Consider the following 26,914-nt stretch of genomic DNA (forward strand, 5'->3'; position numbering starts at 1 on the left):
TCAGATGTTGGGGAGGACCTTTAATGGTATTCACAGAGACTGGATGGGGAATTCCATGTTAGAAGCTGGGCATCTAGAGAATGAGGGCCGGGAGTGGGGGCAGAGAGGGGGCAGGGGCAGGGCAGAAGAAGGAAGGGCCAGCTAGAGTGTGTTACACTCACACACCATGTCCCCCATCCAATTTCTCGTGGGACACTCCTCTGCCAGCCTCGCCAGCAGGGTCACCTCAGGAGTGTCTGAGCTCCACCTCGGACCCAAACTGGGGCCCACGGTGGGGCCTGCGGAAGCTGTGGTGTTGGCGGATGGTGAAGAGCCGATGGGTGAGACCCAACGTGGCCACAAGCAGGGAGACACCCAGGAAGAGCAGCACCCATTGGCCCACACGGGCCTGCTGTGGCTCCAGGTACATGCCCAGGAAGTTGACACGGTCAGACTCTGGAAAGGGGCCTTCTGAGCGAGCTGAGCGAGGAAGCAAGGAGACAGGACGGTGGGCAGGGCGACAGACAGGAGCAGTGGGACCTTGTGTTCTGGCGTCCCTGTCCTTGCTCTGAGATCAGACTGGAGGCTGTCTGGACTGGGAATAATGGGGTTCATCCCTGCGTGAGCTCTGGGAGCGGTGCGTGGGGCTGGAGGTGGGGTGGGTGCTAGTACCCGTGTTTGGTGTCCAGTTGTATTGCGGCCAGCCCAGCGTCTCTCCGTGTCTCCTGTTCTCCGTGATGAGCCACTCTGTCAGTGGCTTGAAGTAGTTCATCATGGCAGAGGCTGACATGTTTGGCTGGCCTGTGATCAGCTTCATGGCTTCTGGCCATGGCTTACTGTAACCCAGTTTCATGGTATCCCTGGGGGCGGCAGCAGAGAAAGGGAACCTGAGTAGGAACCATGTGGATCCTCTTGCCCAGTCTGGCATTTTTTCTCCATACCCCTTTCCCAGCATAAACGACCCTTTAGGTTTGGGAGAGCCTGAGTGGGACGGGGGCAGGGTTGGGGAGGAGAGATGCAGGGCCCAGGGGCTCCAGTTTCCTCCTGAAAGTAACATGTCAAGGGTTCTTCTTGACTCTTCTCTGCCCAAGAAACCAAACAGAAAGTGCTCCCAGAATAGCCTCAGTGATTTCTCGGTTTCAAAGAGTCAAAGGAGGGGTCTGAAACACTCACGCCAGAAGCTTTCCTGCTTCTTTGGATTGGTAGATGTCACACTTGTGCAGGGGACCCGTGTGCCCAGCTGCACGGCACAGCGCCTCGTGGAACTGGAACTGGATGACGAAGCTGATGAAGTACCTGGAGTGGAGAGAAGGTGTGGGAGAAACGCCTGGAACACAGGAAAAGTATAGCACGGGGTGGGAGAGGGACTCATCCATTGCCAGCGCGACCCAGCCTTCTGATAGTCACAGGGGACCCAGCGGAGCAGGATGCAGCCAGGGTGTCACTCTGGCCTGTGGTGTCACCTGAGCTCTTCCCAGATGTGCCTGTAGGGGTGCTTCCCACCCCTCGGCTGCCCACATTCCTGCTCCAAGGGGATCCAAGAAACAGGCATGTCTCCAGGTTAATAAGAGAGCCCATTAAGTTGTTGCAGGTTGTGTGGTTTCCAACCCTGGAACAGAGGCCAGGGTTGCTGGGTGGAACGTGCGGATCTGGTAGGGCCTTCTGGGTAGGGAAGGCACTGGGTAGTCTTATGTGGAGCAGCCGGGATTTCCTGGTAGGAATATACCAATCAAGGCCCGGGGCAACCACAGCAACTCTGGTTTCTAAACATGAGTAGTGGCACAGGCTCCTCCCATTAGATCCTGGGCACAAGCCGTGTGCCACTTGTTCCCCCTGGCACTTCCTCAAAGAGCTCTCTGCTCAGGCTACTGGCCAGAACGTGAGAGATGTGTGTTTATAGAAAGCCAAGTCTCCTTTGCTCACTCCTGTCTGGATAACTGTGCTAAGCGGGGACACTAACAACCACAGGGTCTATCTCGAGGCAAGAGTGAGTATTGGGACCTCAGAAGGAGATCCAGGTGGTGGTGGTAGCCCCACTGGGAACCCCTTCTCCAAAGCTTCTTGCGAGGGCAGTCTCTAGGTCAAACCTGATGGGACCTAGCAACAACTCTTTTTGCTCCTTGCCCTCTGCAGCCTTGGAGAGCATCTCAGTAGAGAGACATCTTTCTTTCCAGGTCCCAGACGCTGTCCATGCTTCTATGTTGCTGACTTTCATCCTGGTGTCAGAGCTCTCCCCTCCACCCCCACTCAGCTTCCAGAGATTACTAGAGGCAAAAACTCTAAGATGTTTTGCTCTCCTGGGAGGCCTTCTCTGTCCTCTGTGCCTTGGCTCCCAGGTAGCCTGGGCACCAGGAACTCTGGTCCTGAGGTTTACCCATCACAACTTCTTCAGAGCTCTCTGGATCGCACACCCTGAGTAAGTTCCCCATAAGAGCATGAGGAAGGAAGGGAGCTGCCTTGGGCACCTTATGCTACAGCCAAATGATGCACAGGCGAGTGCTGATGCCTTCCACTTAGTGAGTTATTCACAATGTATGACGATGCACGGCTGCAGCCACCAAGTTCCCCAGGAAGCTCTGTGTAGATGAGTGACTGGGTGGTTAGTGACAGGGTGGTCACTTGGGACCACCCTGTGTGTTGAGATCAAGCTGAGAGAATGGATACTCATAGAGACAGAGGATGTTGTTCAAGCAAAGGACAGGAGCTTTGACCCCCAAGCTGGCAACTAACTTGTCCCTAACCACCTTGCCTCCTGCATAAGCTGGGCCTCCTGCCCTGGGCTCCAGACTATAGAACATTTCGGACAAATACTGCAGGCAGTTGGTTCGGTTGCAGCGAAGGGCCCACAAAGGGATCATGTCTCAAATCTAATTGATCAACAGAACCCAAGTCAGTACCCAGCCACTGTTGATGTCAACTGCCCTGTCGGTGGTAGGTGTGGTGGCTCAAGACGGGAGGCCCGCTGTGTTAGACCAGCCTGAAGCTTGGACTACAGAGTAAAACCTGTTTTAAAACAAAAATCCTACCCAGACTTGTAACCATTAGCCAGACTTCCAGTGGAGTTTCGGGTTTAAACGTTTGGTTGGTTTAGGCTCTCGTGTTGTCCAAGGAAGACTTAAAGAAATGGTTTTGGTCGTAGGTGAGTGGACTGTGTGTTACGAGCCAGCACTCGCTGGTCTGAGGGGGCAGTTCCAGCATAGAGCTTTTCTCCTTTTGCTCTTACCTGATGTACGGCACATTTGCAGGAACATGAAACTTGGACCCTGGGTCAAAGTCATCTTGAGATCTGGGCACTGGAGGGCAGAGACCCTGATATTTCAGCCTGCCAAACAGGAAGATAGGTTAAAGGGTGACTTTGGGGTTGAGAGAGGGTTGGCATTTTTAAAGTAAAGAATAGTCCCTTCACCAGAATGTCCTCTACTCCAGTGTGTTGTGTTCTGGTGTACAACCACCCCAGGGGACCTCTATCACTTGCACACATACACACACATACACACATACACATGCACACACACACATGCACGCACACATGCACACGCACACACACACGGACCCCTATCACTTGTACATACACATATACACAAGCGTACATGCACGCACATGCATGCCTGCGCACACGTGTGCACACACACACACGCACACACACACACACACTTTTTTACTGGCTCATCTGCAGACACACAAGCACATGCAGACACTCTCGGAGATGCACTCAAATCCACACCCCCACCAGAATGTTCTAGAACCTGAGGCTCCACCACTCTTGGTTGTAGTTCTCCTTGGTGATGCTTCCATCGAAGACCCTCCAGCGCCACTGGTCGAGGAGGTAGCTGAAGGGGATAAAGGCGATCTTGTCGAGGGCCATCTTCATTAGGAAGTTGATGTCATACTCTGCCAAGGAAGGGTATGCAGCCTCAGGTCCATGCTGGCCTCGTGTGGGGGCCTAGCAGCTCAGGTCCAGTGAGGGGAAGGGAATATGGTGTTGGATCTCACCATCCCTAAACTTGCCTCTTGGGATGATCTGTGTGTTATCCTGTCAGGTTCATCCTGCTGGGGCCCCTTCCCTTTCCATCCAACGATCTATCTCAGGTCTTTGCCCGGGTCATCCATAAAATCTTCCTATTTCTGCACCTCTCAAATATGTTACCCCCTCTGGGTCCTCAGCCCACCTACCAGCACCTCTGCCCTCTCTCACCGTAGCCACCGCCCTCACTACTGAGCAGATTGAGGCTGTGGAGATGTTTCGGGGTAGACACTGAGAGAGCCAGCACGTCTCCAATAGCCTCATGGAAGCCAGGGTTGGCACCCTCCCGAAAGGACACAGGCAAGTCTTTGTACTGCATGAAGTACTGGATGTGGCCCATTTCATGGTGGGCAATCACCAAGTCCTCCATGTTCACAGATGTGCACTGCTTGATCCTAGGAATAGGGGCAGGGAGAACGTGTGTCAGGATGACACAAGGGCACAGGGACCACGGTGAGTGCATCATGTGATTGATAGTAAATGTATCATGTGATAGTGAGTGCATCGTATGAAGCAGGCCTCCTCCCCACAGATGCAAGGAGCATGACCTGATGAGGAGTAGAAATCGAGTAAGTGGTCCTGAGAAAGAGGTTGATTTGGAGCCAGACGTCTCTGAAGGTCATCAGAGCCATCCCTCTGCCCCTAACTTTCCGAATAGCTCCCTTCCACACTGAGTATTGCTTTCTGACTTGGTCTGGAGGCACAGGGACGTTCAATCCTGTACTTTGTAAGATGTGTGTCCAGTGCTTTCCCATGGACTTGTCTCCTTCTTCCAGGGTTGGGGCTTCCTGGGGATCACATGGGCTGGGCCACTCTGCATCTCATTTAATCCCAAACCACTAGAAGAATGCTTAGGACCAGGGCTGATTGGCAGTTGCAGAGCTGTCCAGGCCAGGAGGCTCCGCCTCCTTGTGTTCCCCTCACCCACTTCTTCAAGCCTGTTCCAATGACAGGAGAAACTTCTTCCTGGGGTCTAAACAGAGTCTTTCAGTGCAGATTCTCCTCATATTTCTTTCTCATCAGGGGGATGGGAGAGGGAGGAGCTCCCCAACATCCCACTAGGTATGGGGTCTGCCTACCTTCTCCTCTGAATCACCACAGAAAAGGATTCCCACAGGTATCCTCACCTCCATGATCCCTAATCCCCTTGTCAATCCACCTGGGCCTTAAAGCTCCAAGTCCTCATGCCTCTGAAGGGCCCAAGGCCGGGCAGTATCCCCGCTCCCAACCCCCACATGAACCCCATCTCTTTGTCTCCTGGCTTTGTGTCTATATAAGAGCGTCATCAGCTGAGGACAGAATCACCGCCCCTTCCCAGACATAGTCTTTTCCCCTCTTCCTTTGAATCTGGGTTGCCCTGGGTATTCTCCTGTAGAATGTGGCAGGTATGTAGGGTTGAAAATGCCTGTGGTCCTAGCACTTGGGAGCCCAAGTGAGGAGGGAAGATCACAAGCTCAAGGTCAGCCTAAGTGATATAGTAAGACCCTGTCTAAAATAGGATGCCTGAGGCAGGAGGAATCCACAGCAGACAGGACTCCGTGTCAGTTTTACACTAAGCCATTGAGAAACCTGGCTTCTGTTTTAACCCATCTGCCAGCCTGGGACAGTCACAATAGGAAGGAACCCAAGCCAGCTTGTGCCAGAGAGAAGCCTGATCAACCCCCAGCCTCTCCAATCATCCTAACCAGGTACCCAGTGTGAGAGGCCACCCTAGACACTGAACGTGGGAAAAACCGAGGAACTCCAGCCAGCGGTCAAAACTAGATTCTGGGTAAATGGCTCCAGAGGAGCCACTGAAATTCCCCCCGCTGTGTCTAGGGGGTACCTCGGTGCTTTCTTGGCAAGAATAAAACCCTGGGAGTCACTCTCCTGGTGCCAATATATTAATTAAAAATTTAAGAGTTTATTGATTTATGTGGTAAGCACCTGCCATGGTGTGTCTGTGACCATCAGAGGACAGCCATTTTTGCAATTCCATTCTCTCTCTTCACCATGTGGATTTGGAGGCTCAGACTCAGGTCATCAGACTTGGTGGCAAGCACCTTTATTTGCTGAGACATCTTGCTGGCTCAGTTAAAGTTTTTAAATACTCTGACTGAGATGCCTGTCTCTGCGGAGTGAGGACACTTCCACTGGGCACTGCCGGAACTGCTCAGAGATCCTTGAGGACCAACTGGTCATTTTATGCCACGGGATTTTGGGGTGGTCTGTTAGAGAGCTGTAGGCAGCCAGCCCCAACTTGATAAGGACAGTGCCTTGTCTGCCAGCGGTGAGAGCGGGGTCTTCCTATGTCACAGTGGTGCACCATGGGAAGGGCCAACAATGTGCAAACAAGGCTGTGCAGCATAGACATCAGGTCTGCAACCGGAAGCATCCCACTGACCACTGACAAAGCTGGCCAGCACTTCTGGCATTATTTTTTCTAAGATGTATTTATTTATTTTATGTATATGAGTGCTGTATCTGCACGTGCCAGAAGAGGGCATAAGAACCCCCTATAGATGTTTGTGAGCCACCATGTGGGTGCTGGAAACTGAGCTCAGGACCTCTGGACAAGCAGCCACTGCTCTAACCACTGAACCATCCCTCCAGCCCCCTGGCTTTCATTTCTCCGATGGAACTTCCCTACCTGGTCTAGGACCAAACTCACCTCCTTGACTCTCAGTCCTCAGCTTCGTCCCAAACTGCCCCCATCTGTCTTGCTCTCTCCCGTTGAGGGGACAACCACAGAGCCTTGACTCAGCTCATACTCTTGTCGTCCCAGGATCCTAGCTCCACCCAGACAAACCTGAAGTCCTTGCCATTGTAGAAGTCCCAGGCTGAGGCGTGGCACACCACCTCCCGTCCGTCAGTTGGCTTCTCCAACATTGACTTGTTCCAGAACTCGGGGGGTACAGGCAGCAGCCCCAGGGAGGTAAAGAAGTCATCAGCTTCCTGAAATATCCTTCTGGGCGTCCATCCCTGCAAGCAGAGACAGCTCTTTGCAAACTGGGGTCTCTGACAGACACAGCTGAGGCAGGAGAGAGGCTGTAAGAGGGCCATACTGGTGGGGAGAGGGTTTCTGTCCTCTCATCTGGGGCCTGCCCTACCTTGTTCCCTCAGAAGGCCCACAGACAATGGCCTTGGCTTCACTGACCTGCTTTATCATGGCCTCCGTGGCGTCCAAGCTGGGGGCGGAAGGAAAGGGTGCCACCAACTCATAGATATTGGACCAGGTCTGCGCCCACATGTTCCCTAGAGGCAAGTTGGGACATATAACTTTTTAGGCTCAGAGCAATGCTGTAGGGATAGGTGGGCAGATCCCAATCCTGTCAACCAAGGTGGCATCTTTTGAGCATCAACTGTTTGCAAACCGTGCTGGGGCATTTGATGTGCATGGTCTCCCACCTGCATGCCCAGCCCACGAGGTCATTTCCAGTGAGAGTTACAGGTAAGAACCTTGCTGGGCATTAGGAATCAAGGTAGCCTTTCCTGCCCATGAGCAGTGAAGGCGTCTTCCACAAGAGACTCGTAGTCCCTGGAGCATCAGTGCCCACATGCCCGTCACTTCCTAAGTGCTGCCCCAAGCTCGCATGTAGTTCTGCCTGCTTCCTGACACTGTGTAGCAGAGGAACTTGGGTCTGGAGAGAGTTAATCCAAACAGGGTCTCAGACTCCTAAGTGACGTGGTTGGATTTCAATGCCATCAGGCTACACTCTTGTCCCCTCTGTAACCTCTCACATTGTATTGTGCCGGTCACCAGTCACTCCAACAGAAACCAACCATCTCCTTTTGGAGAGGCTAACGCCCTAGAATCCAGTGTCAGTTAAGAGCCCAGCTCTCCAGGACTGGAGAGAAAGGGGGAGGGGCATTCAGAATGACTAGAAGGTTCAAAACTCCATTAGAGTCGGGGGTCTGCCATAGCTGGGGCAGAATTGCCAGAGGGAGTCAGAGTGGCAGAGGGATGAGAAAGGAGTGGGAGGGGTGGGGGGTGGGGCACCTAAAGGGCTTCTTTTTCTTTGACCACAGGAGATGAACTTCTAAGCCCTGGTCTGGACCCCTGGACACCTGGAGCATCCTGCTTCCCTTCTGGGCTCTGTGTTCTTGGTCACTGAGTTGATATTTACTTAGATATTCTTTGAACTGTCCCAAAGAGGGATGGAGGAGGACTAGATCTTGGGATGCAGCAATGTTCCAGTCACACGAGAGTCAGACCCAGAGAAGGACAACCTTCTGGGGGTCTCCCAAATGACCTCTAAATGTGCGCTGTCTGGCTTCACTATTCATAACAACTGCAGGAAAGCAATGGCCCATTGGGGACAGAAAACCGGTGGCCTCTACTTTTCCCCAGGTCTTTCTGTCTCTCCGTCTTCTTCCTCCTTCACGTACTCAAGGCTGTTTGGATGTTTAGAGTCGTGGAAGAATAAGGGCCCAGATGTTGAAGTGGATCTGAGTTCTCAGGACTTTTCTTTGCTCCCACACCTTGACCTAGACCCTGAGTCTTCTCCCTCTGAGCCCCCAGCCCTGACTTTGCATCTGTCAAAATCTTACATCTTTCAAGGCTCATAAGGAATTTCCTCAGATCCCCACACCCATATTCCTGGATCTGGCTGTCTCAAGGCATGATGGGCAATGTGGTCTAACCCTTAAAAGATGGTGAAATGCTTGTATAATGTGGTTCTCTGGCAAACATGGCACCGGGAGAGCTGGGGAGTGTGGCTCAGTGGTAGAGCACTTGCCTGCCACATACAAGGCCCTGAGTTCAATGCTTCTGCACCACAAAAGAAAAATAGAAAAATATGTGGTAACTAAACGTGAGCAGGAAGTCCCCCCAACCCCACCCCACTCCAACCTTGGCCACGCTCACTCAAGGCTTCAAGTCTTATCACTCATGACGCTTCAGACCTGCTCTCTGCTCTGTGGCCTGCACTGTCCTGTCCCTTACTATTGTCCATTGCCCACCTCCTTGAAGTTGGACCAATGTCCTTACCCAGCAGGTGGGCGGGAATGGGGCCATCCAGGTTGATGTACTGGGACCCATAGTGGCGGTGCAGGGAACGGCGCACATAGGCATGTAGGTTCAGGTAGAGTGGCTGCAGATCCTGGTACAGCTGTTCTAGGTCTTGCTCCAGGTTTTTAGACTCATACGATGATCTCCAGGAGTGCCCTCCATCCGTGTAGCCTGCACAGGAGACAAGCCAAGCTTTCCCAGCAGCTCTCATTCACTCAGTACACCCCTGTCACCTCTGGGGCCCTTCCTGTTCCTAGTCTAAGGATCAGAGGACCTCTTTGAGGAGCTTGAGGGAACTAGGAAGCAAACAGCCAGCGGCACTAGCACTGGGAACTTACCGTTGAGTCGGGCGATCTTGTTGGAGAGTTCCACATACTTTGGGAAAAGGGGGAGGATGGATTTCCCCACTTTGTCTCGCCAGCTCTTCCACACCCACAGCAGTTCTTCGTATTTCCGGGATGTGGCCATCATGTTGGTCAGATCTGGAAGGGAGGGGTCGAAGGGCTTGAGCCTCGGTTCTTGGCTCAGCACTCATCTGTTTTTAAGTGGAACTTGGTCATGGAATTTCAGAGTCAGAAGAAAGCTTGACAGGATAGGCAGTAAGTAGCGAGAGGGGAGAGGGCTAGGGAGCCAGCAGCCACGAGGAGCTCATAGGGTGCCCACCTGGGGCGACATGCTGCACATACATGACACTTGCAGGGGTTCAGCAACTTGGAAAGGGGTTTACTTGTTCCTTTCTTAGGAGTAGCTTAATGACAGGCTTGTGTCCCCACATAGGAGGTGGCCAGGCTAGAGCAAAAACAAACGGTTCTCCCATGAATTCCCCTTCCCTGGGAGAAATAGTTTGGGAAGTTTCACAGGCCTAAGTTCAAGTTCTATCCCTCCCATGGACCCCCCCCCAAGTTACCCTGGGCGGGTCTTTTTCCATATCTATAAACAAAGGAGTTATCCTGGCTTTCCCAGGCACTTGAAACTGTCTGTCTCCAAGCAGGGGCTGTGCCTGCTCATTGCTGCATCCCTGGGGACCCACAACATCCTTCGCAAATTATCAAAGGAGTTCCAACAGCTGTAAGGGCTGTGCAGGTACAAGGACTACCTGAGCTGCCTCCAGCAAGGTGGGCCCTGGGTTTATGTCCTGTGGAAACCACTCTGCATGAGACACCCTCCTGAGAGCAGAGCTCAGGCCAGAGTGAGCATCACACAAGACTGTGGGCGTCAGTCTGGGAACAGATGGCTTCTTCTCTTGCCCTGCCCTTGGCCTAGATGGAGGAGCCCTGGAGCATCTGAAACCCTCACTGTTGAACTTGGGTTCTATTCTGGAACATTCTAAGTCATATGCTCTTGTCACAGAAACGGTAAACTTAATTAGCTTTCTTTGAAAAAGATTTGTTTTCAGAATTCAGTGTCTGCTTTCTGGTGATGAAAGTCACCGGTCTTCATGGGCTTTTTATTTTAATTACCATGTCCATGACCAGATGGCCTAGTTCTGGATCAAAGGGCTGTACGGTAGGGATGCCAAATGCTACGTGTTTTTTAAAAAATATCCATATTTAGAACTATACATCCAGACATGCACATGTGTCCCAAGTGTGCTTGTACACACACCCTCACACACTCACGCACGCACGCACCCACGCGCACGTACATGTTCCCTCTCCCTCTTGGCATGTGTACCCACATCCACTACCTATAGGCCCGACCCCGCCCTGGAACTGTTTCTTGCTCCTGTTTATTTTCCATTTCCCCTTCTCTTTGTCATTGTTCTGACATGGGAGCTGGACTGGGGCCAGGAAGAAACAATTTCTGGTAAAGATTCCTCACAAAGAATGTTTATGACTCTAGCTCACCAACCCTGGAAAGAGATGTGTGTGTGTACAGGGGGAGGGGGGCTGAATGAATCTTTTCATAGGGGTCAGGCTGAGGAGACATGAGCATTGAGAGGTGGCTATGAGTCGGTCCATGGCGATCCGGCGGGAAGGTGCCATGGAGGAAGGGATGGTGTGGGGACGTTACCAGCTAGGGACCGGAGGCCCAGTTCTAGCTTAGTGCCTGTAGGCCAGTGGGACTCTTGCGTGGTTTATCCTTTTTGGCCCCAGATTCTCTTTCAGTCATGTCCCAGTGGAGGAGGGGTTCCTAGGAAGCCACAGAAGGTAGAGACACAGACCCGAAGGTCTTTGGCTTTCCTCTTTGGGGTCTGTGACTTTGAAACACATTTGAGATTCTATTGCTCTGAGGGGCAGGTAGAAGGAAAACATTTGGGGAGTTCTGGGCAGGTGGGATGCCCTGGGGGCAGAGAATTAGAGAAATGGCAATAGGGTTCTAGCTCTCAGTGGGGTCAGACAGTTCTCCCGAGGAAATGAGTTAAGGAAGCCCATCTCTTCCTTCCCTTGACGGCATCCTCATCCCTACCAGCCAGCCCCCCAACTCTCTTTCAGGGGTGCTCTCACCAGGCTCTAGCTGCAGACAGGTGCCATTTGTGTAGCAAACATCGGCTATGCTGTAAATGGTCTCCATGTCCAGCAGGATCTGGTTGTACTGCAAGGGGGGAGAAAACGGGAATGAAGAATCCTCCTCCCATTTTGCTCTGGCCCCATGCATTATGGGTGGGAACCAAGGAAGCATGTGCCCCAACGTGTTGCAGTCATGGGAATTCTGGAGACCTGCGGACATGGCCCATGTCAAGACTTGACAAATCGAGAAAGTAGCGTGGAGGCAGACCCGCGATTCGGTTTACTCCCCAGCAGTGCCCACTCCCTGCTCTCCATGGCCACATACCTCTTCTAGCTCATTGGGAGGTAGCACTGCCCGGTCCATGTTCTGAACCTTCCTTATGATCCGCTGGGTGCTCGAGTTCTGGAAGTTGGTCACATCAAACTTCTTGGCCAAGGTGCCATATTTCAGGGTGTGGTTGGCCACCTCCTTGTTTTTCTGAAGCTGAGGGCACAAGGGGGTGGTGTCACAGGCTCAGGAAATTTGGCATGGCCTCTGTGCAGGAGGGTCCATAAAGGTAGTGATGAGGAGTGTGGTTTGATTAGGTGTATAACTTTGCCCGTACAAACACCCTTCTCTTCAACCTGGGCCGTCCGCTAATAGACTGGGTACAGCATGTGTTCCTCAACAGATATCTGTGGTCTGGCAATGTATATCCTGACAGAGCAGGAAAAGGGAGTCCAGCACGCCTTAAATGTCATTAGGATGAAGGTGGCGTGATATTAGATAGGAGCCCCCTACCTCCTGGCCCTGAGTATTCAGAGGTTGCATCTTTGAAATGGGAAGAATGCCAGCTTGTGCATAACGGCCAAAGGATGTCTACAGGAAGAGAAGGTGAGGTACTAAGGACCCACGGGCAGCACACAGAGGGTCTTTAAGCAATGTTAACACCCTGTGATCTAGGGTTAGAGCGCGTGGCCAGAACTGGCTTCCTGTGGTGTGACGTATACACTCTGCCGCAAAGGGAAGGACAGGGTGCAGGGAAATGATCCCTCACGGTGCTGACAAACAGGCTGTCAATCTTTGAAAGAGGGACGCCGTCATTGCTTATCACGGCAATGGATTACAGTCTCTGAGACTGGTAATCAAGAATGGTATCCAACTAGAGAAACTCGCTCAGACGAGGATCCAAGCCCAATAAATCTGAAACGGAGTGTCGTTTTAGAATACTCTGTCCAGACTTTTCACCAGTTTTGGCAGCTTGGTGCTGTGTGTGTGCTTGTGTCTCTCTACGTCTGTGTGTGTTCTGTGGGTGTGGGTGTGTTTGTGCACATGCTAGACGCTGGAGTTGGTGGAAGTGGTTCCTACCAGGATCTTGCTGGCCTCTAGGGTGATGTTGGTGTTATAGTGCCAGTTGGCTTCTGCGTACGCGTTCCACAGCACCTGGGCTGTCCGGTCATACTCCTCCACGAACCTGTTAGCTTCAGTTTCATCAGTCACCAGGTCTGCAGGAGGTGAGGAGGAAAACAGACAGGCCTTGCCTTCCTTACCACAAGGCGTGGTTCCATTGGAGTCCCCTCCTGCTGTCCCCTGGCTCCTTGCCCCCTCGTGGCCCTGCCCCTTTCCAGCAGTCCCACTTGGGTTCTGGGTTGTCTGGATGATTGGCACTCCGTGAGTTGTTGTCTGGCTTCTGGTTGTTGCCTGGTTTGTTATCCCCTGGCTTCTGGTTGTTGCCTGGTTTGTTATCCCCTGGTTGGTTGTCACGTGGTCGGTGGTCACCTGACTGAGGACCAGCAGGGGGTGCCCATAGCAGAGCAGCAGAAAGAGGAAGCTGGGCAGTCCTGGAGTAGCCCAACCTTGGCCCATGGCCGCAGGAGAGCAGAGCCCCGAAGCCTCCACCACTGGCCAATAAGAGCCGAGTCTGCAGTGTGACCTCATAGAGCAATGTGCCAGCAAGGCTGACCCCAGGGGCCCTCAGGCTTGGGTTCACCGTCTCTAGGATGCTGGGAGAAAGACATGCCCATCTTTGCTGTAGAGCTCAGAGTTGGGACATAGCTGGAAGGAGCTGACCAGGAACCTGAGGCCTGGGCCCAGAGGTCAGAGGCCAGGACTCCTCTTGGTCCCTGCCCACCCTCACTTAGGGCTTTACCAATGCTGTATGGATAGTTGTCAGGTAATGGTGGACGCCACTGATACTCTGGCCAGCCGAGGACTTCACCATTCCGCTGATTCTGCTCCTGCAGCCACTGGCTGAGCGGCTGGAAATACTCCAGCAGTGCCTGGGCATCCAGGGCATCTGAGCCCACCATGTCCTTCAGCACCTCCTGCCAGGGCCTGGAGCAGCCAGCCTGCAGCAACTGCCTGCCAAGCAGAATGAGCAGTGTGGGTACAGGAGACACAGGCTGGGGTCCACCGCGGTGCTGCCGCCCTTCGTTAGTAAAAGAACTCTAGGGCTAGGGTCTCTGTGAGAGTGGCAGGGGACATTTGCCTGGCCCCGTGGCAGTTGAAGTCCAGCTCAATAAATATTTGATATGAAAGAGAGAAAGGGGAAAGAAGGAGAGAGAACGAGGGAGGGAGAGGGAGGGAGGAAGGGGGAGGGGTGGGAAGGAGAGGAGAGAGTTACTCCAGAGCAGCATGGCTTTGTGGGGTTCCAACCACAACAGTCAGCTCCCTGTAGTAATGCCCCTCACCAGCCTCTCCCCTCCGCCTCCCACTTTCCCTTCCCACCACATACCGGAGCTTGGCCCCAGCCTGGGTAGACTGGTAGATGTCACATTGGTGTAGCGGGCCCTGGTGACCCGCCTCCTTGCACAGTGCTTGATGGAATTGGAACTGTAGAACGAAGCTCACAAAATACCTGCAGGGACAGAGAGCAGGGGCTAGGAGGAGTGTGGAGAGCTAGGCAAAAGTCCCTTGTTCAGGCTCTATCCCGAGTTCCGCAGGGCAACAGCTGGACCACGGGCTAGCAGTAGGAAGAAGGAAAGAAACCGAGCGTTGCCCAGGAGAAAGGACTTTTCTAATTCTCAGCCCTTGGGCCTGAGAGATGACAGAGCAGGGAGGAACACAGAACTCTGGTACCTGATATATGGTGTCACGTTTGGGATATGAAACTTGGCTCCGGCATCAAAATGAGTTTCGTTCCGGACAACTGGAGGGCAGATCCCCTGGTACTTGGTTCTAGAAGGGGATGTTTAAAATCTTAAGGCCCTAGAGATGCACAGGCTGCTTGTGATTTGCAGAAAAAAAGGTACTGGTTCCACCCCTAGCCTCCCTCTTCCCCAGCATCCCTTCTACATCCTGGAAAATGGGGGAGACTTCCTGGAGTTTTCAGCAGGGATGGAGGAGGCAGTGGGTAGGGGGTAGATGTTAGAAAAGAGGGACAAGACGGGTGGAGACAAGGGGTCCCCTGAGTCAGGCTTCTCTCTCTCCTCACCTGAGATACCACCAGTCGAAGTTGTAGCGGGAGGGTGGAGTATGTCCACTGAAGACCCCCCAGCGCCACTGGTCCACCAGGTAGCCAAAGGGCAAGAAGGCAATTTTCTCTAGGGCCATCTTTAGCAAGTAATTGATGTCACTTTCTGTACAGAAATAAGAAGAGAGAGAAGGTAGGGGAAGGAGCAGCTAGGGCAGAGTGGACCTGGGGGAGGGGAGGGCTGTGCAACAGGAGGTGAGGCTGCACAGAGGTGACCCCCAAGTTCTTAGCTCCAGGAACAAGGACTCCGGGAGAGGGCCAAGCTCAAGGTGTATATGGGGCCTCAAGATAAAAATGACGAGATGGAGCAGGGGAACAGTAGAGATCTAACATGATCGAAGGAGACCTGACTGAGCCAAACTGGATCCTCTCCCTGGCCCACTTCACACCTATGTCGTTGGTGACATGGTCCAGCAGGCCGATTTTGTGCAGATGTGCGGGAGTGGAGACAGAGAGAGCCAGCACGTCCCCGATGGCCTCGTGGAAGCCAGGGTTGGCACCTCTCCGCAGGGGGACCATCAGGTCCTTGTACTGTAGGTAGTACTGCACGTGGCCCATCTCATGGTGCACTGTGGACAGCTGCTCCATCGTGACCCGGGTGCACTGCTTGATTCTGGAACATGGATGGGATGAGGATGAGGGTGGAGAAGAGGGCAGGGCAGGGGCCAGAGCCCTGAGCAGGCTGGGACTAGAGGAGCACGGGGTTAAGGAGGCCTCTGTCCTGGGGTGAGAAGTGTTTAGAAACTAGCAACCCTTCGACCTGGCCCTGGCCGACCGCCACCACTCTGGCCCTCCTCCATTCCAAGGCACCCAGCTGATTGCCCCTGAGAGCTGCAGGGATGGTGAAGTAGGAGGACAGGCCCTGCTGCCCTGGAACAGAACAGTCCTCCGATACAGGTCGGAAACATAGCTGCCTCCTCCTTGGAGTCCCACACACTCCTCTTCCCAGGTCTAGACCTGAAGTCCTTCCTGTTGTAGAAGTCCCAGGCTGAGGCATGGCACACCACCTCCCGTCCATCAGTTGGCTTCTCCAGCATCGACTCTGCCCAGAACTCAGGGGGCATTGGTGAGAGCCCCAGTGAGGTGAAGAATTCCTCTGCTACCCGGAACATTTTTGTGACATTCCAACCCTGGCCAGGAGGTGGGGAAATAGATCAGGAGTTGGTCATGTGGGAGCCTCTGGGACTGCCTTCAGGGCGAGGCTTAGTGATCTCCACCCAGGATAGCTTCTGGCCCAGGAAAGATATCTGAGGTTCAGTGCCCTCACTTCCCAGGGGCAGGGCACTGCTGACCACAGCAGATCACTCTGCCATCACGGACGAGACTCTTGATCACTGTTGACTGTTGTAGGAGAGGGGAGAGGCTATGCCTATCACATGGCCCTTCCTACCCCTCTCTCCCCATCTCATTGCCTTACCTGAAGCCTGGCTCCAGAACTTACCTTCTGCACCATTGTACTGGTGACATCGAGGTTGGGTTTGTTCGGGAAAGGCACTACCATGTCGTAGATGTTTTCCCAGCTCTGGGCCCACATGTCTCCTAAATGGAAAAAGCCAATGGGACAATTTGGTTCCTTGCCCAGTCATGCTAATTTCTCATCTTTGCTACCCTGGGTGGGTGCTGGCACCTGTACCCTAGGACCACAGGACAGCCCTCCTGACTCTCTGGGCTCCACAGGGATAGTTACTGGTGTCCTTTCTGAACATGCCAGGATCCTTTGCAAAGGGGCCCCAAGCTTCCAGGCTTGTGTCCTCAGAAGTATCTACAAGTAGGCTGCCTCTTCCCCTGAACCTGCAGCCAAAGCCATTGGCTTGACCCCTAGCTCTGCCCCATGCTAGCTCTCTGTTGGCTCTAAGTTCCTGCCTCCCTAAGCCTCCATGCCCCCACTTATTCAGCAGGATTCCAGGCTGCTGGGAATGTTGAGCTGGGAACAGAAGTCATTGAGGCTTCTGCATAAGGAAGCAAAGGTCATGGCAATCCACATATTGGAGGCACCATGAGGAAGGACCACTTTCCCTCTGCTGAGCATCCTCCTTCACCCAAGCTCCCTTGGGCACAAGGTCCAGCACCATGAGGATGGACCACTTTCCCTCTGCTGAGCATCCTCCTACACCCAAGCTCCCCCGGGGCACAAGGTCCAGCACCATGAGGATGGACCACTTTCCCTCTGCTGGGCATCCTCGTACACCCAAGCTCCCCCGGGGCACAAGGTCCAGGTCCTTACCCAGCAGATGAGCAGGAATGGGTCCCCTGAGGTTGATATATTTGTCGCCATAGCGTTGATGCAGTGCGCGGCGGACGTAAGCATGGAGGTTCAGGTAGAGGGGCTCTAGTTGATTGTAGAGGTGCTCCAGAGTCTCCTCAAAGGAGGGGGAGTCATATGCTGAGCGCCAGTAGGCCCCTGTGTCCGAGAAACCTAAAGCAGGAGAGCACAGGTCAGGCCCAAGAGCTCTCCACATCCTAGTTTTGTCTCTACCATCTTCCTGACTCCAAGCATTGGTTTGAGATTGTTGCTTAAATTGGCCTTGAACTCAAGATCGTCCTGCCTCAGTCTCTTGAGTTCTGGGATTACAGTTATGTGCCACACTCCACCCCCCCTTTTTTAGACAGAGTCTCACTGTGTAGCCCAGGCTGGCTTTGAACTCCTCATCCTCCTACCCTTTCAAGCACTGGTATTACAGGTGTGGGTCACCATATCAAGGTCTATAATTTCCAACTAGGGCCTACTCTAATCTCCAGCAAAACAGGTCCCTAAGCACAAAGATGCAGAGAGTCTTAGGGCTGGGAGCAGTGCCACAAAAGGTACCAGGAACAGCAGTGAGAGGGACAGGACAGCAACGTATGCTTGCTATAGGTTTCCTGCCATCCCCACTAGTTCTGAGACCTTGGATCAGCCCTGCAGTCACCACACCGGCTGCTTTGTCTAGCTCAGGGACCCGAGGCTCTGGGGACAGCAGACAAGAGTGTCTTGTAAGCTTGGAAGGCTGCTGTCCGTGGAGAGGAAGATGCAAGCTCACCATCTTGTTTGTAGGCTTCGTTGCTGAGGTCAGTAAACTCTTGGTAGAGGGGTTTCAGTGGGATACCCACAACATCATGCCAGCTCTCCCAGGCGAACAGCAGCTTGGCATAGCTTCGTGAGGAGGCCAGGATGTTGGAGAGCTCTGAGACAGGTGAGCAGGGTCAGTTAGGAACCGTCTGTGTGCCAGTCTCTGGAAGCCTTCACCAGAGGCACACACTGGTCTTTACCATTTCCACCAGCATCTTCAGTATCACAGTGACCCCAGAGCAAGGGCAGCCTATGCGTTTGCTGGGGCGAGACTATACAAAGAAAGCACTGGGCAGGACCCTGCACCCAGGAAAATGGCTAAGATTGTTGACACAGAAAGGACATTTAGAGGTTAGAAGAGACAGAACCCACTCCATGGCTCATTGCATAGAATCGCTGACCTTGTGGTACAGTCCCAAGGGACCTAGGGCTTATGAGAGGCTTTTGGAGCAAGTGAGAGGACCCATTAAAAGGAAAGCTAGGTGGCCAGAGGAAAGCTTAGCGGCGGAAGGGTGGCGCTAGCAGGTCCCCGAAGTGCCCAGAGAGGCAGGGTAGGGCAGAAGTATGGGTACATCTGCATAGTCCAGCCCCAGTGGGAGACCAGTGCCTTTGACTTACTAACAAACATAGATCCTGCAGGTGACCCAGAAGCACTAGGAAACCCCAGCAGAGATGGGACCGGCCCATACCTGGGTCCAGGGACCAGCAGGTGGCAGTCTTGTTGGGGAAGCAGACCTTGCCGGTGGAGTAGATTCTGCTCATGTTGTTGAGCAGGGAGTTGTACTGCCAAGTTGGAGTTGAGGAATGATTGATTATTAGTGAGCAAACATTGGCCTCTGGAGTTAATCTGCCCACCCCACCCCTTGGCTAGGAGGAAAAAGTGGTCTGGAGAGGGGATGTGACTCAGACGCGAGCACTCAGTGACACTCTTCCAACTGCCTCCCTTCCCCACGGAGGCCACCTTCGCAGGTGGAACAGACCAGAGACCCAGAGTCTGAGACAAACACCAGCTTGGTACCAGCCCACAGTGAGGGTGAATCCCTGCCGTCCTCTGGCCCTGTTGCGTCTGTCTTTCCAACCCTTGCCCATATACCAAGTCTACCTAGAGAGAAATTTACCGTTGACTGTGTGTGCGCGTGTGTGCGCGTGTGTGTGCGTGTGTGTGCGTGCGTGCGTGCGTGAGAGAGAGAGAGAGAGAGAGAGAGAGAGAGAGAGAGAGAGAGAGAGAGAGCGCACATCCACATCACTCTCTGCATGTGTAATGTAATTCTGGGTATAAAGCATGGGGCTTCACACATGCTAGACTAGCAGTCTGGTCATTTAACTACACTCCAGTTCATGAATTTGATTTTCTACTCCGCCACACGTCTGGAGGGAAAACCTGTGGTCCTAGCAGTCAGTCCTCTGTTTCCCCCTTACAGTCAAGGTCCATACAGGTCCCTTCCTGTCTGCCAGGCTGCTCTCCCAACCACCACAACAGGGCACTTGGCTACTCAAGTTCTGTTTCCACCCTCAGGCCCACCTGCTGCCGCTGGGCCAGGGGCAGGTTGGCAGGTCCTAGGGTGCAGATAGTCCCAATGACCTTTCGCAGCTTTGAGTCCGTGAAGTTCTGCCAGATGGGGCCATATAGCTCCTTGGCCTTCTTGCCCCAGACCTCTGAAAACTCTTGGTTGATGAGTTCTGCTTCCTCCTGTACTCAACAGGAGGGTGGGAAGAGAGGTCCGTCTCAGGTGGAGGCCATGGAGGAGAGGCTACAGTACTGAGAGGGCCTAGGAAGGTGGAGGGCTTCCAGACCCCTAGTTCCTGCAGAGATTCTGTCCTAGAGATGAGCTTGCAGAAGCAGCACCCCCACTCCTGAGCCCTCGGGTTGGGAACTGTGGGAATCTGACTCAAGGAAACAACGAAGGAGAAAATTTGGACCAGAATGAGGGGCCAGTGAGTGGAGGGGCCAGAAAAGGAACCTCAATAAAAGGTCAGGCAGCTGCCAGGAGGCAAGGGCTCTGGAGCCGAACAGAGCTCCCTATATGCAGACCACCGCTGCCCCAGCTCTGGACGCCCACGCGCTGGGAGGATTTGGCCTTGGAGGAGTTAGCTTCATCCTTTTCATTCCTATGTTGGCATCACGTGCCCAAGCCGGACTGGAGCATCACCGCCTGTCTAATGCGCAGAGCGGGTGGGAGGGTCTGACTGGTGGCAGGGGCCCCACTAGGGATCTTGCGGCTCAGGGCTGAGGCTGGGGGCCCCAGGCGTCTGCTACCCCGGGCGACTGACCACAGACCTGTGATTGGTCGCTGCGCCCTGCCGTGCCCCGCCCCCGCCCAGGCCCCAGCGCCCACCTGGAGCCGCGCATTCTCCTCGGTGATGTTGGTGTCGTACGCCCAGCTGGCTGCGGTGCTCTGGAACAGCACCTGCTCGGCACTCGAGTTGTGGCTCTCGGCGAAGAGCTGCGCCCCTGCCTCATCCGCGGAAAAGTTGCCCGGCTGCAATCCGGGGTCGAGCGCCGGGGCGGGTGACGGCACCAGCAGCAGAAGCAGCGACAGCCACAGCAGCGAGAGAGGCGACAGCGGCCCCCGCCCCCGCTGGCCGGACGCGGCCCCCATAGCGCGGTACGCGTGGTGCGGCGCTGTCCCTTCTCCCGCTCCGCGACCGCCCTGCGGATTATAAAACCCAGCACCGCCGCCTCCCGACACACCCCCACCTCCCCGCCCCTCCGCTCTTCCTCCTCGGCTCCAAAGTCCCCGGCTACACGGGCCCTGCTGAGCGGGGCGGGGGAGAGATTCCTAGCCCGCCTTGGGCAGGGGAGCCAGGCCGGAGGGGTCGGGGAGCAGCCTGGGTGGAGAGATGGGGCAAGGTGGGGCGCTTGCAGAAGAAGCTAGAAAGGGGTCCCTGTCCCCTGCAAACACACTGCTGTCGCCGCCCGGCCGTGCCTGCTGGCTGCCACCACGTAGTCTTAGGCCGTAGAGCCCAGCGGTCTCTGACTTCTCAAGGCTTCCAGGCATAACCCTCCAAGCCTTTCCGGGTTCTTGAGTGACAAAGGGGCGGGGATGGCTGGCTGGTGCCGCGGGGATGGACTTGAGGTTGCGGGGTCCTGGAAGAGTGGGTGCCTGATAGGCGCCTTGGGTAGTTGCTGCAGATGTTGGCAGCCAGTTCACCTTGGGCTTGGGGTGAGGGACTCCTTGCAAGGGCAGAGGAACTGAGGGTCTGTTCTGTTCTACGAGGGGTGGCCATAGAGTGGGCCACAAGCGCTGGCACTCCTGCTTCCTACCCTTTGGCTACACGGCTGGCAGTCAGCTGTTCATCTCACAAGAATCGTCAAGCATTGCCCCAACAGAGCCCTAGAACCTCACAGTTGCACGATCTGAGAGCGACGAAATGCCTTAGAGACGGGAACAACCCCCTGCTTTTAAAAATGGAGAAATTACCACTGAGACAGATTGGCTTCAAGTCACCTCAGGTCTCCACACTCCCAGTCATTTCCCTGTCTCCTCCACCTGTCCCTCAAAGTGACAAGCGTGGGGGAGAGAGGATCATGTCCTCTTGAGGCACAGGAGGCTGTGGAGGCTAAAATCCCTCAGCACCAGAGCTGTTCCCCCCAAGAGGTGGAAGGATTCTTGTCCCTGGCAGATCGAGCTGGCCTGTCAGGTGACATGCTAGAGGAGAGGTCCCTGAGGACTGAGAGATGGAGAAAGGAGGAAGGTGGCTAGCAAGGGGCTGCCTGGTGCGCACCGTGTGTCTTTTCCACCAGTGAGCGGCTGTCTTCAGCGAGGAAGCCCCCTGAACTGGTAGAGGCATAGGAACGGGAACGGGAATTCTGAAGGCGGTACCTATGAAGGGCAGATGTGGAGGGTGGGTAGACACCGCAGTTAAGAGTCTGGGGCTTAGCCTGCATTCAGAAGCTCTTCTGTCTTTTCTGTCAGAAGCAGAACTGAAAGCAGGAGAGAGGAAGACAGGGTGGGGCTGGAGGCTCTTGTCTCCGAAGAGTTCCTGAGTACCCGGGCCAGCAGAGAGGAAGAACAGGCAGTTCTTTCTGCTGGCCCATTCTCAGGCCCAGCTGTGGGCAATGGGACACGGTCTGTACTCCTGGGTTAGGGACTGAGTTCAGGAATGAACGGTTCTGCCTTACCGCTGAAATGATGAAATCAAAGGCTAATTACTGTTATCTTGCCCACTGATCCCAGGGATGGCTGGAGTCACCACCCTGTCCCTCCCTCTAGGTGACATTTTGTTGTAGGAACTTGTTGAAACACACAGCTTCCCCACGATGCCATACTTTCCCAGGAGGGTAGAGATGCGGTCAGTCTGCCTCATTCTCTGTGATGTTCCCAGACCTTGGCACACAACACACCTGTCACAGAGGAGGCGGCAAGGCGATGCGAGGAAGGGATGCCCAGCCTTCATGTTCACACCTCCTAACGGCAGCTCCAGGGCCTGCAGAGGAGTCTGTGAGGAACCAGACCTCACCAGTTTGGAATTTAACAGTAATACAGACATTGCAGCCTTGATATCCTCATAAGTAAAAGTTAAAAATAACTTTCTCTGTTTTCAGGGTCTTACTCATGAGGGAGAGGGATATACATACATATATATAGTGTGTGTGTGTAGATATACATATATGTATATATATTACATACAGACATATATACCTTACATTTGTATTGCATGTTGGATGTTTCTATACCCTTATGTGTGAATGCTATAATTTGACATGATAACCTTGAGGTAGGTAATTTGCCATTTATGATAACCTTGAGAGGTATAAAAGAGATAAAGTTCTCCTCTGTGAGCTCCCTCCCCAGCTGAGACTGTGGAGAAGGCTCCCAGTCCTACAGGAAGACTAAGTTAGGGTGTGGCCAGTGAGGAGCTGTGAAGACCCACCTGCAGAAGTGCAGCATGCTTGTCCAGCCAATCGCTCATCTTTTAAACTCTTTCCAGCTACTTAGTAACCACAGAGAGAGGACAGACAGCCCCAAGAAATATGGTCAACAAACCTAGGCCTGGGTGGCACACCCCTGTAACCCTGCACTTGGGAAACAGGCAGAAGGCCCAAAAGTTGGTAGTCAGCCTGGGCTACATGAGTTCCAGGTCCATCTTGGACTATATAGGGAGACCCTCCTTCAAAAACAAAACAATATAAAAAAAATAACATAACAAAATCAATATAGAGCGGCTGGAGAGATGACCCAGAGACTTAGAACACATGCTGCCCTTGCAGAGGACCTGAGTTCCCAGCACACTGGGTGGCCCCCAGTGCCAGAAACTCCAGCTTCTGAAGTCTAACGACCTCTTCTGGCCTCTGAAGGTATTGCACACGCGCGCGCACATGCGCGCGCGCACACACACACACACACACACACACACACACACACATTAAAAGAATAGAATTGGGAGCTCAGAAATAAACCCTTACATTTTTCCTATTGCTTTTGTTATCATTGTTTTGCAACATAACCCAATAAACCACTTTAATGCCTTTTGAGGGAGGTGCAGGGTGATATTGCCAACGAACTCTGGTTATCAGTTTGCTCCTTATAAAAGGATTATTTTACAACACTGGTTAAGCCTTTGATTTTTCAGTATGGAACAGTTACAAATTAACAGCAATTCTACTGCCTCCTTCCCCTGACTGCTTGGATAATAGGTGTGTATGAACGACCGCACAGCTGATCCACTGATTTACATGTGTGGTGTGTGCAGATGTGTGCAGATGTAGCTGTCAATGGGTGTGCCGTGCACACAGAGGCCTGTGCTCAACGTCTGCTGTTTCTCTATTGCTCTCTTCCTTATTTTTTGAGACAGGGTCTCTCACTGAACCTAGTCCTCAATGATTTGGCTAGACTGGCTGACTAGCAAGCCCCAGGAATCATGTCTCTGCCTCCCTAGCTTTGAGCTTCCAGGCTATACATGAATTTTCACAGAGATGCTAGGAATCTAATCTCAGGTCCTCTTGCCTACATGGCAAAGTCATCTCCCAGCCCCTCAATTGAGTTTTTGATGGGATGCCAGAATAATTAAATGCAAGGGGGAAAAAAACCCTATATATTTTTCTAAGACAGATTGAGGACTACACAACAGCAGTAAAGAACACATAGAAATTTTAGCAAGAATATGGAAAAAATTAGAAAATTAGAATCGTTATATATTCTTGGAAAGATAGTAAAATGGCGTGGTCCCATACACACACACATGCACACACACACACACACACACACACACAAAGATACAGACAGATAGCAGGAAGGATTGGAAACTGCCCATACAAAAATTGTGCAGAAATGCCAATGACAATATATTATTATTCATAACACCAAAACATTGGAAACAATCCCAATGTCAGTCAAGTGTTGAAGGAATAAACAAAATGTATCCACACAATGCAGTATTTATTCCCCTAAGAAAGGGATGGAGTGCTTATACACGCTACAACATGAACGAACACTGAAACATATGCCAAGGGGAAAATATTCATAAGACGGTATAGGAATCCGTGTATGTGAGCTGTCCAGAACAAGCAATCGCAGAGACAGAAAGCCAGTCAGTGATTACCAGTGCCTGGGACGCGGACGGCAGAGCAGCTGTGAAAAGGTAGAGGGTGATGAGAACAAACTGGACTTGGTAATGATGGCTGCACAAGCATTTTAAATGTAAATGTTTAAATGTAAAAGCCACTCATATTTTAGGAGGGCAAACCTTGTGATGTGTGAATTATATCAGAGTGGGGACATCACAGAGCACTTGGGTGGCATGTGCAGAGCCCTGAGGTCCATCCCCAGCTTCTCACCTCGCACCCAAGCCTACAGGTCCAGTTGTGGAATCATACGCTCATCGAGAAATCGGGTTAGTGATTGGTTTTGACTCACAGAGTGCACACATCCTCCCCCTTTCTTTGCCCAAACCTGCTGCTCCTCAAGACCCAGCTCAGTACCAGGAAGTACTTCTTGATTCCCTGTCCCATACGATTGCTCCTAATTTATTTGGTATCTGCGTTGTCTGTAGCCCTGAGAATTATTAACAAAGGGCTTTGTGTTCTATCACTGAACTATACTTCCAAGCCTTTTTTATGTTTACTTTTGTGTGTGTGAGAGAGAGCAATAATCGGGCAGGCAGGCAGGTAGACTGATTGACAGGCTAACTTGCTATGCTGCCCACGCTGGCATCCAATGTGCAATTCTGCATCAACCACTACAGCAGCTGGAGCTATAGGCATGCAGCACCATCCCCTGCTGTTGGCTGCAGCCTTACATGGGCACTATTGTATGACTGGTCAACAGCTGGAAAAGACAAAGACAGACCAAAGAAATGATCCTAAGTCCAGTTTGGCGATCCAGTGGTGTTTTGGGGTTGGCTAAAGGGAGCTTGGAGAACTTGCGGGCAGCTACAGCACCAGTCTCCTGCCAAGAGTTAGGAACCCACTTCTATCCCTGGGGGCGAGCAGCCTCGTGAGCCACCTTAGTGCTCTACCCACTTCAGGAGGGCACAACTGTGTGAACATCTGATGGGGCTGATCACAGCTGCTGTGATTCAAGACACCAATGATCACTTCCAACCTGGAGGAAACAGCCTAACAACGGCCACCAAAAAGAAGGGTAGACTAGGAGCCAGAAAAGCCAGGACCATACACACACACACACACGCACCTTTGGACCTTAGCCCCCCCCAAAAAACCTCTTTGAGCCTCAGTTTCCCCAGGTGTACAGTGACAGTGACATTGTACCTGTCCTCTCTTTCAGGCTTGTAGGAAGACGGATGCAGGTCCTTCATCAGTTGTACAGCACCGCACAGAACCATGTCGTTGAGCAGGGTGTGCTGGCAGGTGCCGCATCCCAGCACTCAGGAGGCGGAAGTAGGATTGGAAAACAAAACAATGCCAAAGTATCATTAATATTGTCAAAAATATCCATGGATGCCGGGTGGTGGTGGCGCGTGCCTTTAATCATAGCACTCAAGAGGCAGAGGCAGGCGGATCTCTGTGAGTTCAAGGCCAATCTGGTCTACGTAGCGAGTTCCAGGACAGCCAGTGCTATATAGAGAGAGGGTGTCTCAAAACACACACCACACACTAAAAAGGAAAAAAAGAAAACTTGAACCAGTATGGAGATGGGACCGACATGCTCCCTGGAAGCTGACATGTGCAGGCTGCTTAGTGCTGTCTAGGGGCCTTTCTGTAATGATGGGAATGTTTGTCTAACAGGAATGTAGAGAGAGGAATTGAACAGAGATCTCAGGGGTAGAGCGCTTGCTTGCCATATGTGAGTCTCTGGGTTCTGTCTCCACACTGGGGGAACAGTGTGTGTGTGTGTGTGTGTGTGTATAGAGGTATATATAGATATATATATAAAACAAGGTCACAGATATAATTCCTCCCTCCCTCCCCCTTTTTTCCTTCCTTTATTGAGACAGAGTCCTGTGTAGACCAGACTGGCCTTGAAATTCCTACACAGCCAAGGATGACCCTGAACTGCTGATCCTGCAGCCTCCATCTCAAGAGCGCTGTGCTTACAGATGTGCAGTACCAGCCCAGTGTGGAACACGCTAAGGAGAATCCTGGGGACAGTGCTCCATCGACTGAGCTACACACCCAGGCCTAATTCTATAATTCTATTCTATATTGCCAGGTCAGTAAAAGCAAAAAGAAATAAGTAGTATCCTTCTAGTATATATCAAACTCAGTATATCTAAAATGGCATTTCAATATGTAGTTTCTTTTTTTAATCTATATTTTATCTTATGTGCGTTGGTGTTTTGCCTCTATATATGCCTGTGTGAGGGTGTTGGATCCCCAAGTTGCAGACGGTTGTACGCCACCATACGGGTGCTGGGAATTGAACCTGTGTCCTCTGGATGAGCATCTCTTCAGCCCCATCAACATGTAATTTCTATCAACATAGTTTACTTTTTTTCTTTGCTATGTCTTAAAACACCTGGTGGGTTGTACAAATCTCAATCCAAACGCTACCTCTTCAGTTCGTGTAATGT

The 26,914-nt window shown here is 52.6% G+C and overlaps 1 protein-coding gene across 1 annotated transcript; it reads right to left on the bottom strand.

Annotated features, from left to right (window-relative positions):
- On the bottom strand, positions 1 to 20,948 carry LOC142859885 (angiotensin-converting enzyme). Its single transcript, XM_075990381.1, has 25 exons — positions 20,278 to 20,948; positions 19,464 to 19,631; positions 18,631 to 18,724; positions 17,913 to 18,056; positions 17,120 to 17,311; positions 16,337 to 16,434; positions 15,853 to 16,025; positions 15,285 to 15,508; positions 14,857 to 15,001; positions 14,502 to 14,600; positions 14,158 to 14,280; positions 13,573 to 13,784; positions 12,792 to 12,928; positions 11,769 to 11,927; positions 11,441 to 11,528; positions 9,332 to 9,475; positions 8,973 to 9,164; positions 7,140 to 7,237; positions 6,792 to 6,964; positions 4,175 to 4,398; positions 3,726 to 3,870; positions 3,203 to 3,301; positions 1,153 to 1,275; positions 652 to 839; positions 1 to 459 (listed from the first exon to the last, which is right to left on the bottom strand). The coding sequence occupies exons 1-25, from the start codon at positions 20,539 to 20,541 to the stop codon at positions 227 to 229; spliced, it is 3,939 nt and encodes a 1,312-aa protein (XP_075846496.1). The 5' UTR covers positions 20,542 to 20,948; the 3' UTR covers positions 1 to 226.
- Between the last annotated feature and the right edge of the window lie 5,966 nt (positions 20,949 to 26,914).

The sequence above is a fragment of the Microtus pennsylvanicus genome, chromosome 11, assembly GCF_037038515.1.
Source record: "Microtus pennsylvanicus isolate mMicPen1 chromosome 11, mMicPen1.hap1, whole genome shotgun sequence".
Lineage (NCBI taxonomy): Eukaryota > Metazoa > Chordata > Mammalia > Rodentia > Cricetidae > Microtus > Microtus pennsylvanicus.

Bases quoted from the DNA above. Each gene is read 5' to 3' on its own strand.
- LOC142859885 (XM_075990381.1), bottom strand. From the start codon at position 20,541: ATGGGGGCCGCGTCCGGCCAGCGGGGGCGGGGGCCGCTGTCGCCTCTC. The intron at 19,632-20,277 runs GTGGGCGCTGGG...TGTTGAGTACAG, and splicing joins AGGAGAATGCGCGGCTCCAG to GAGGAAGCAGAACTCATCAA. The intron at 16,435-17,119 runs GTAAGGACCTGG...TTTTCCATTTAG, and splicing joins CATTCCTGCTCATCTGCTGG to GAGACATGTGGGCCCAGAGC.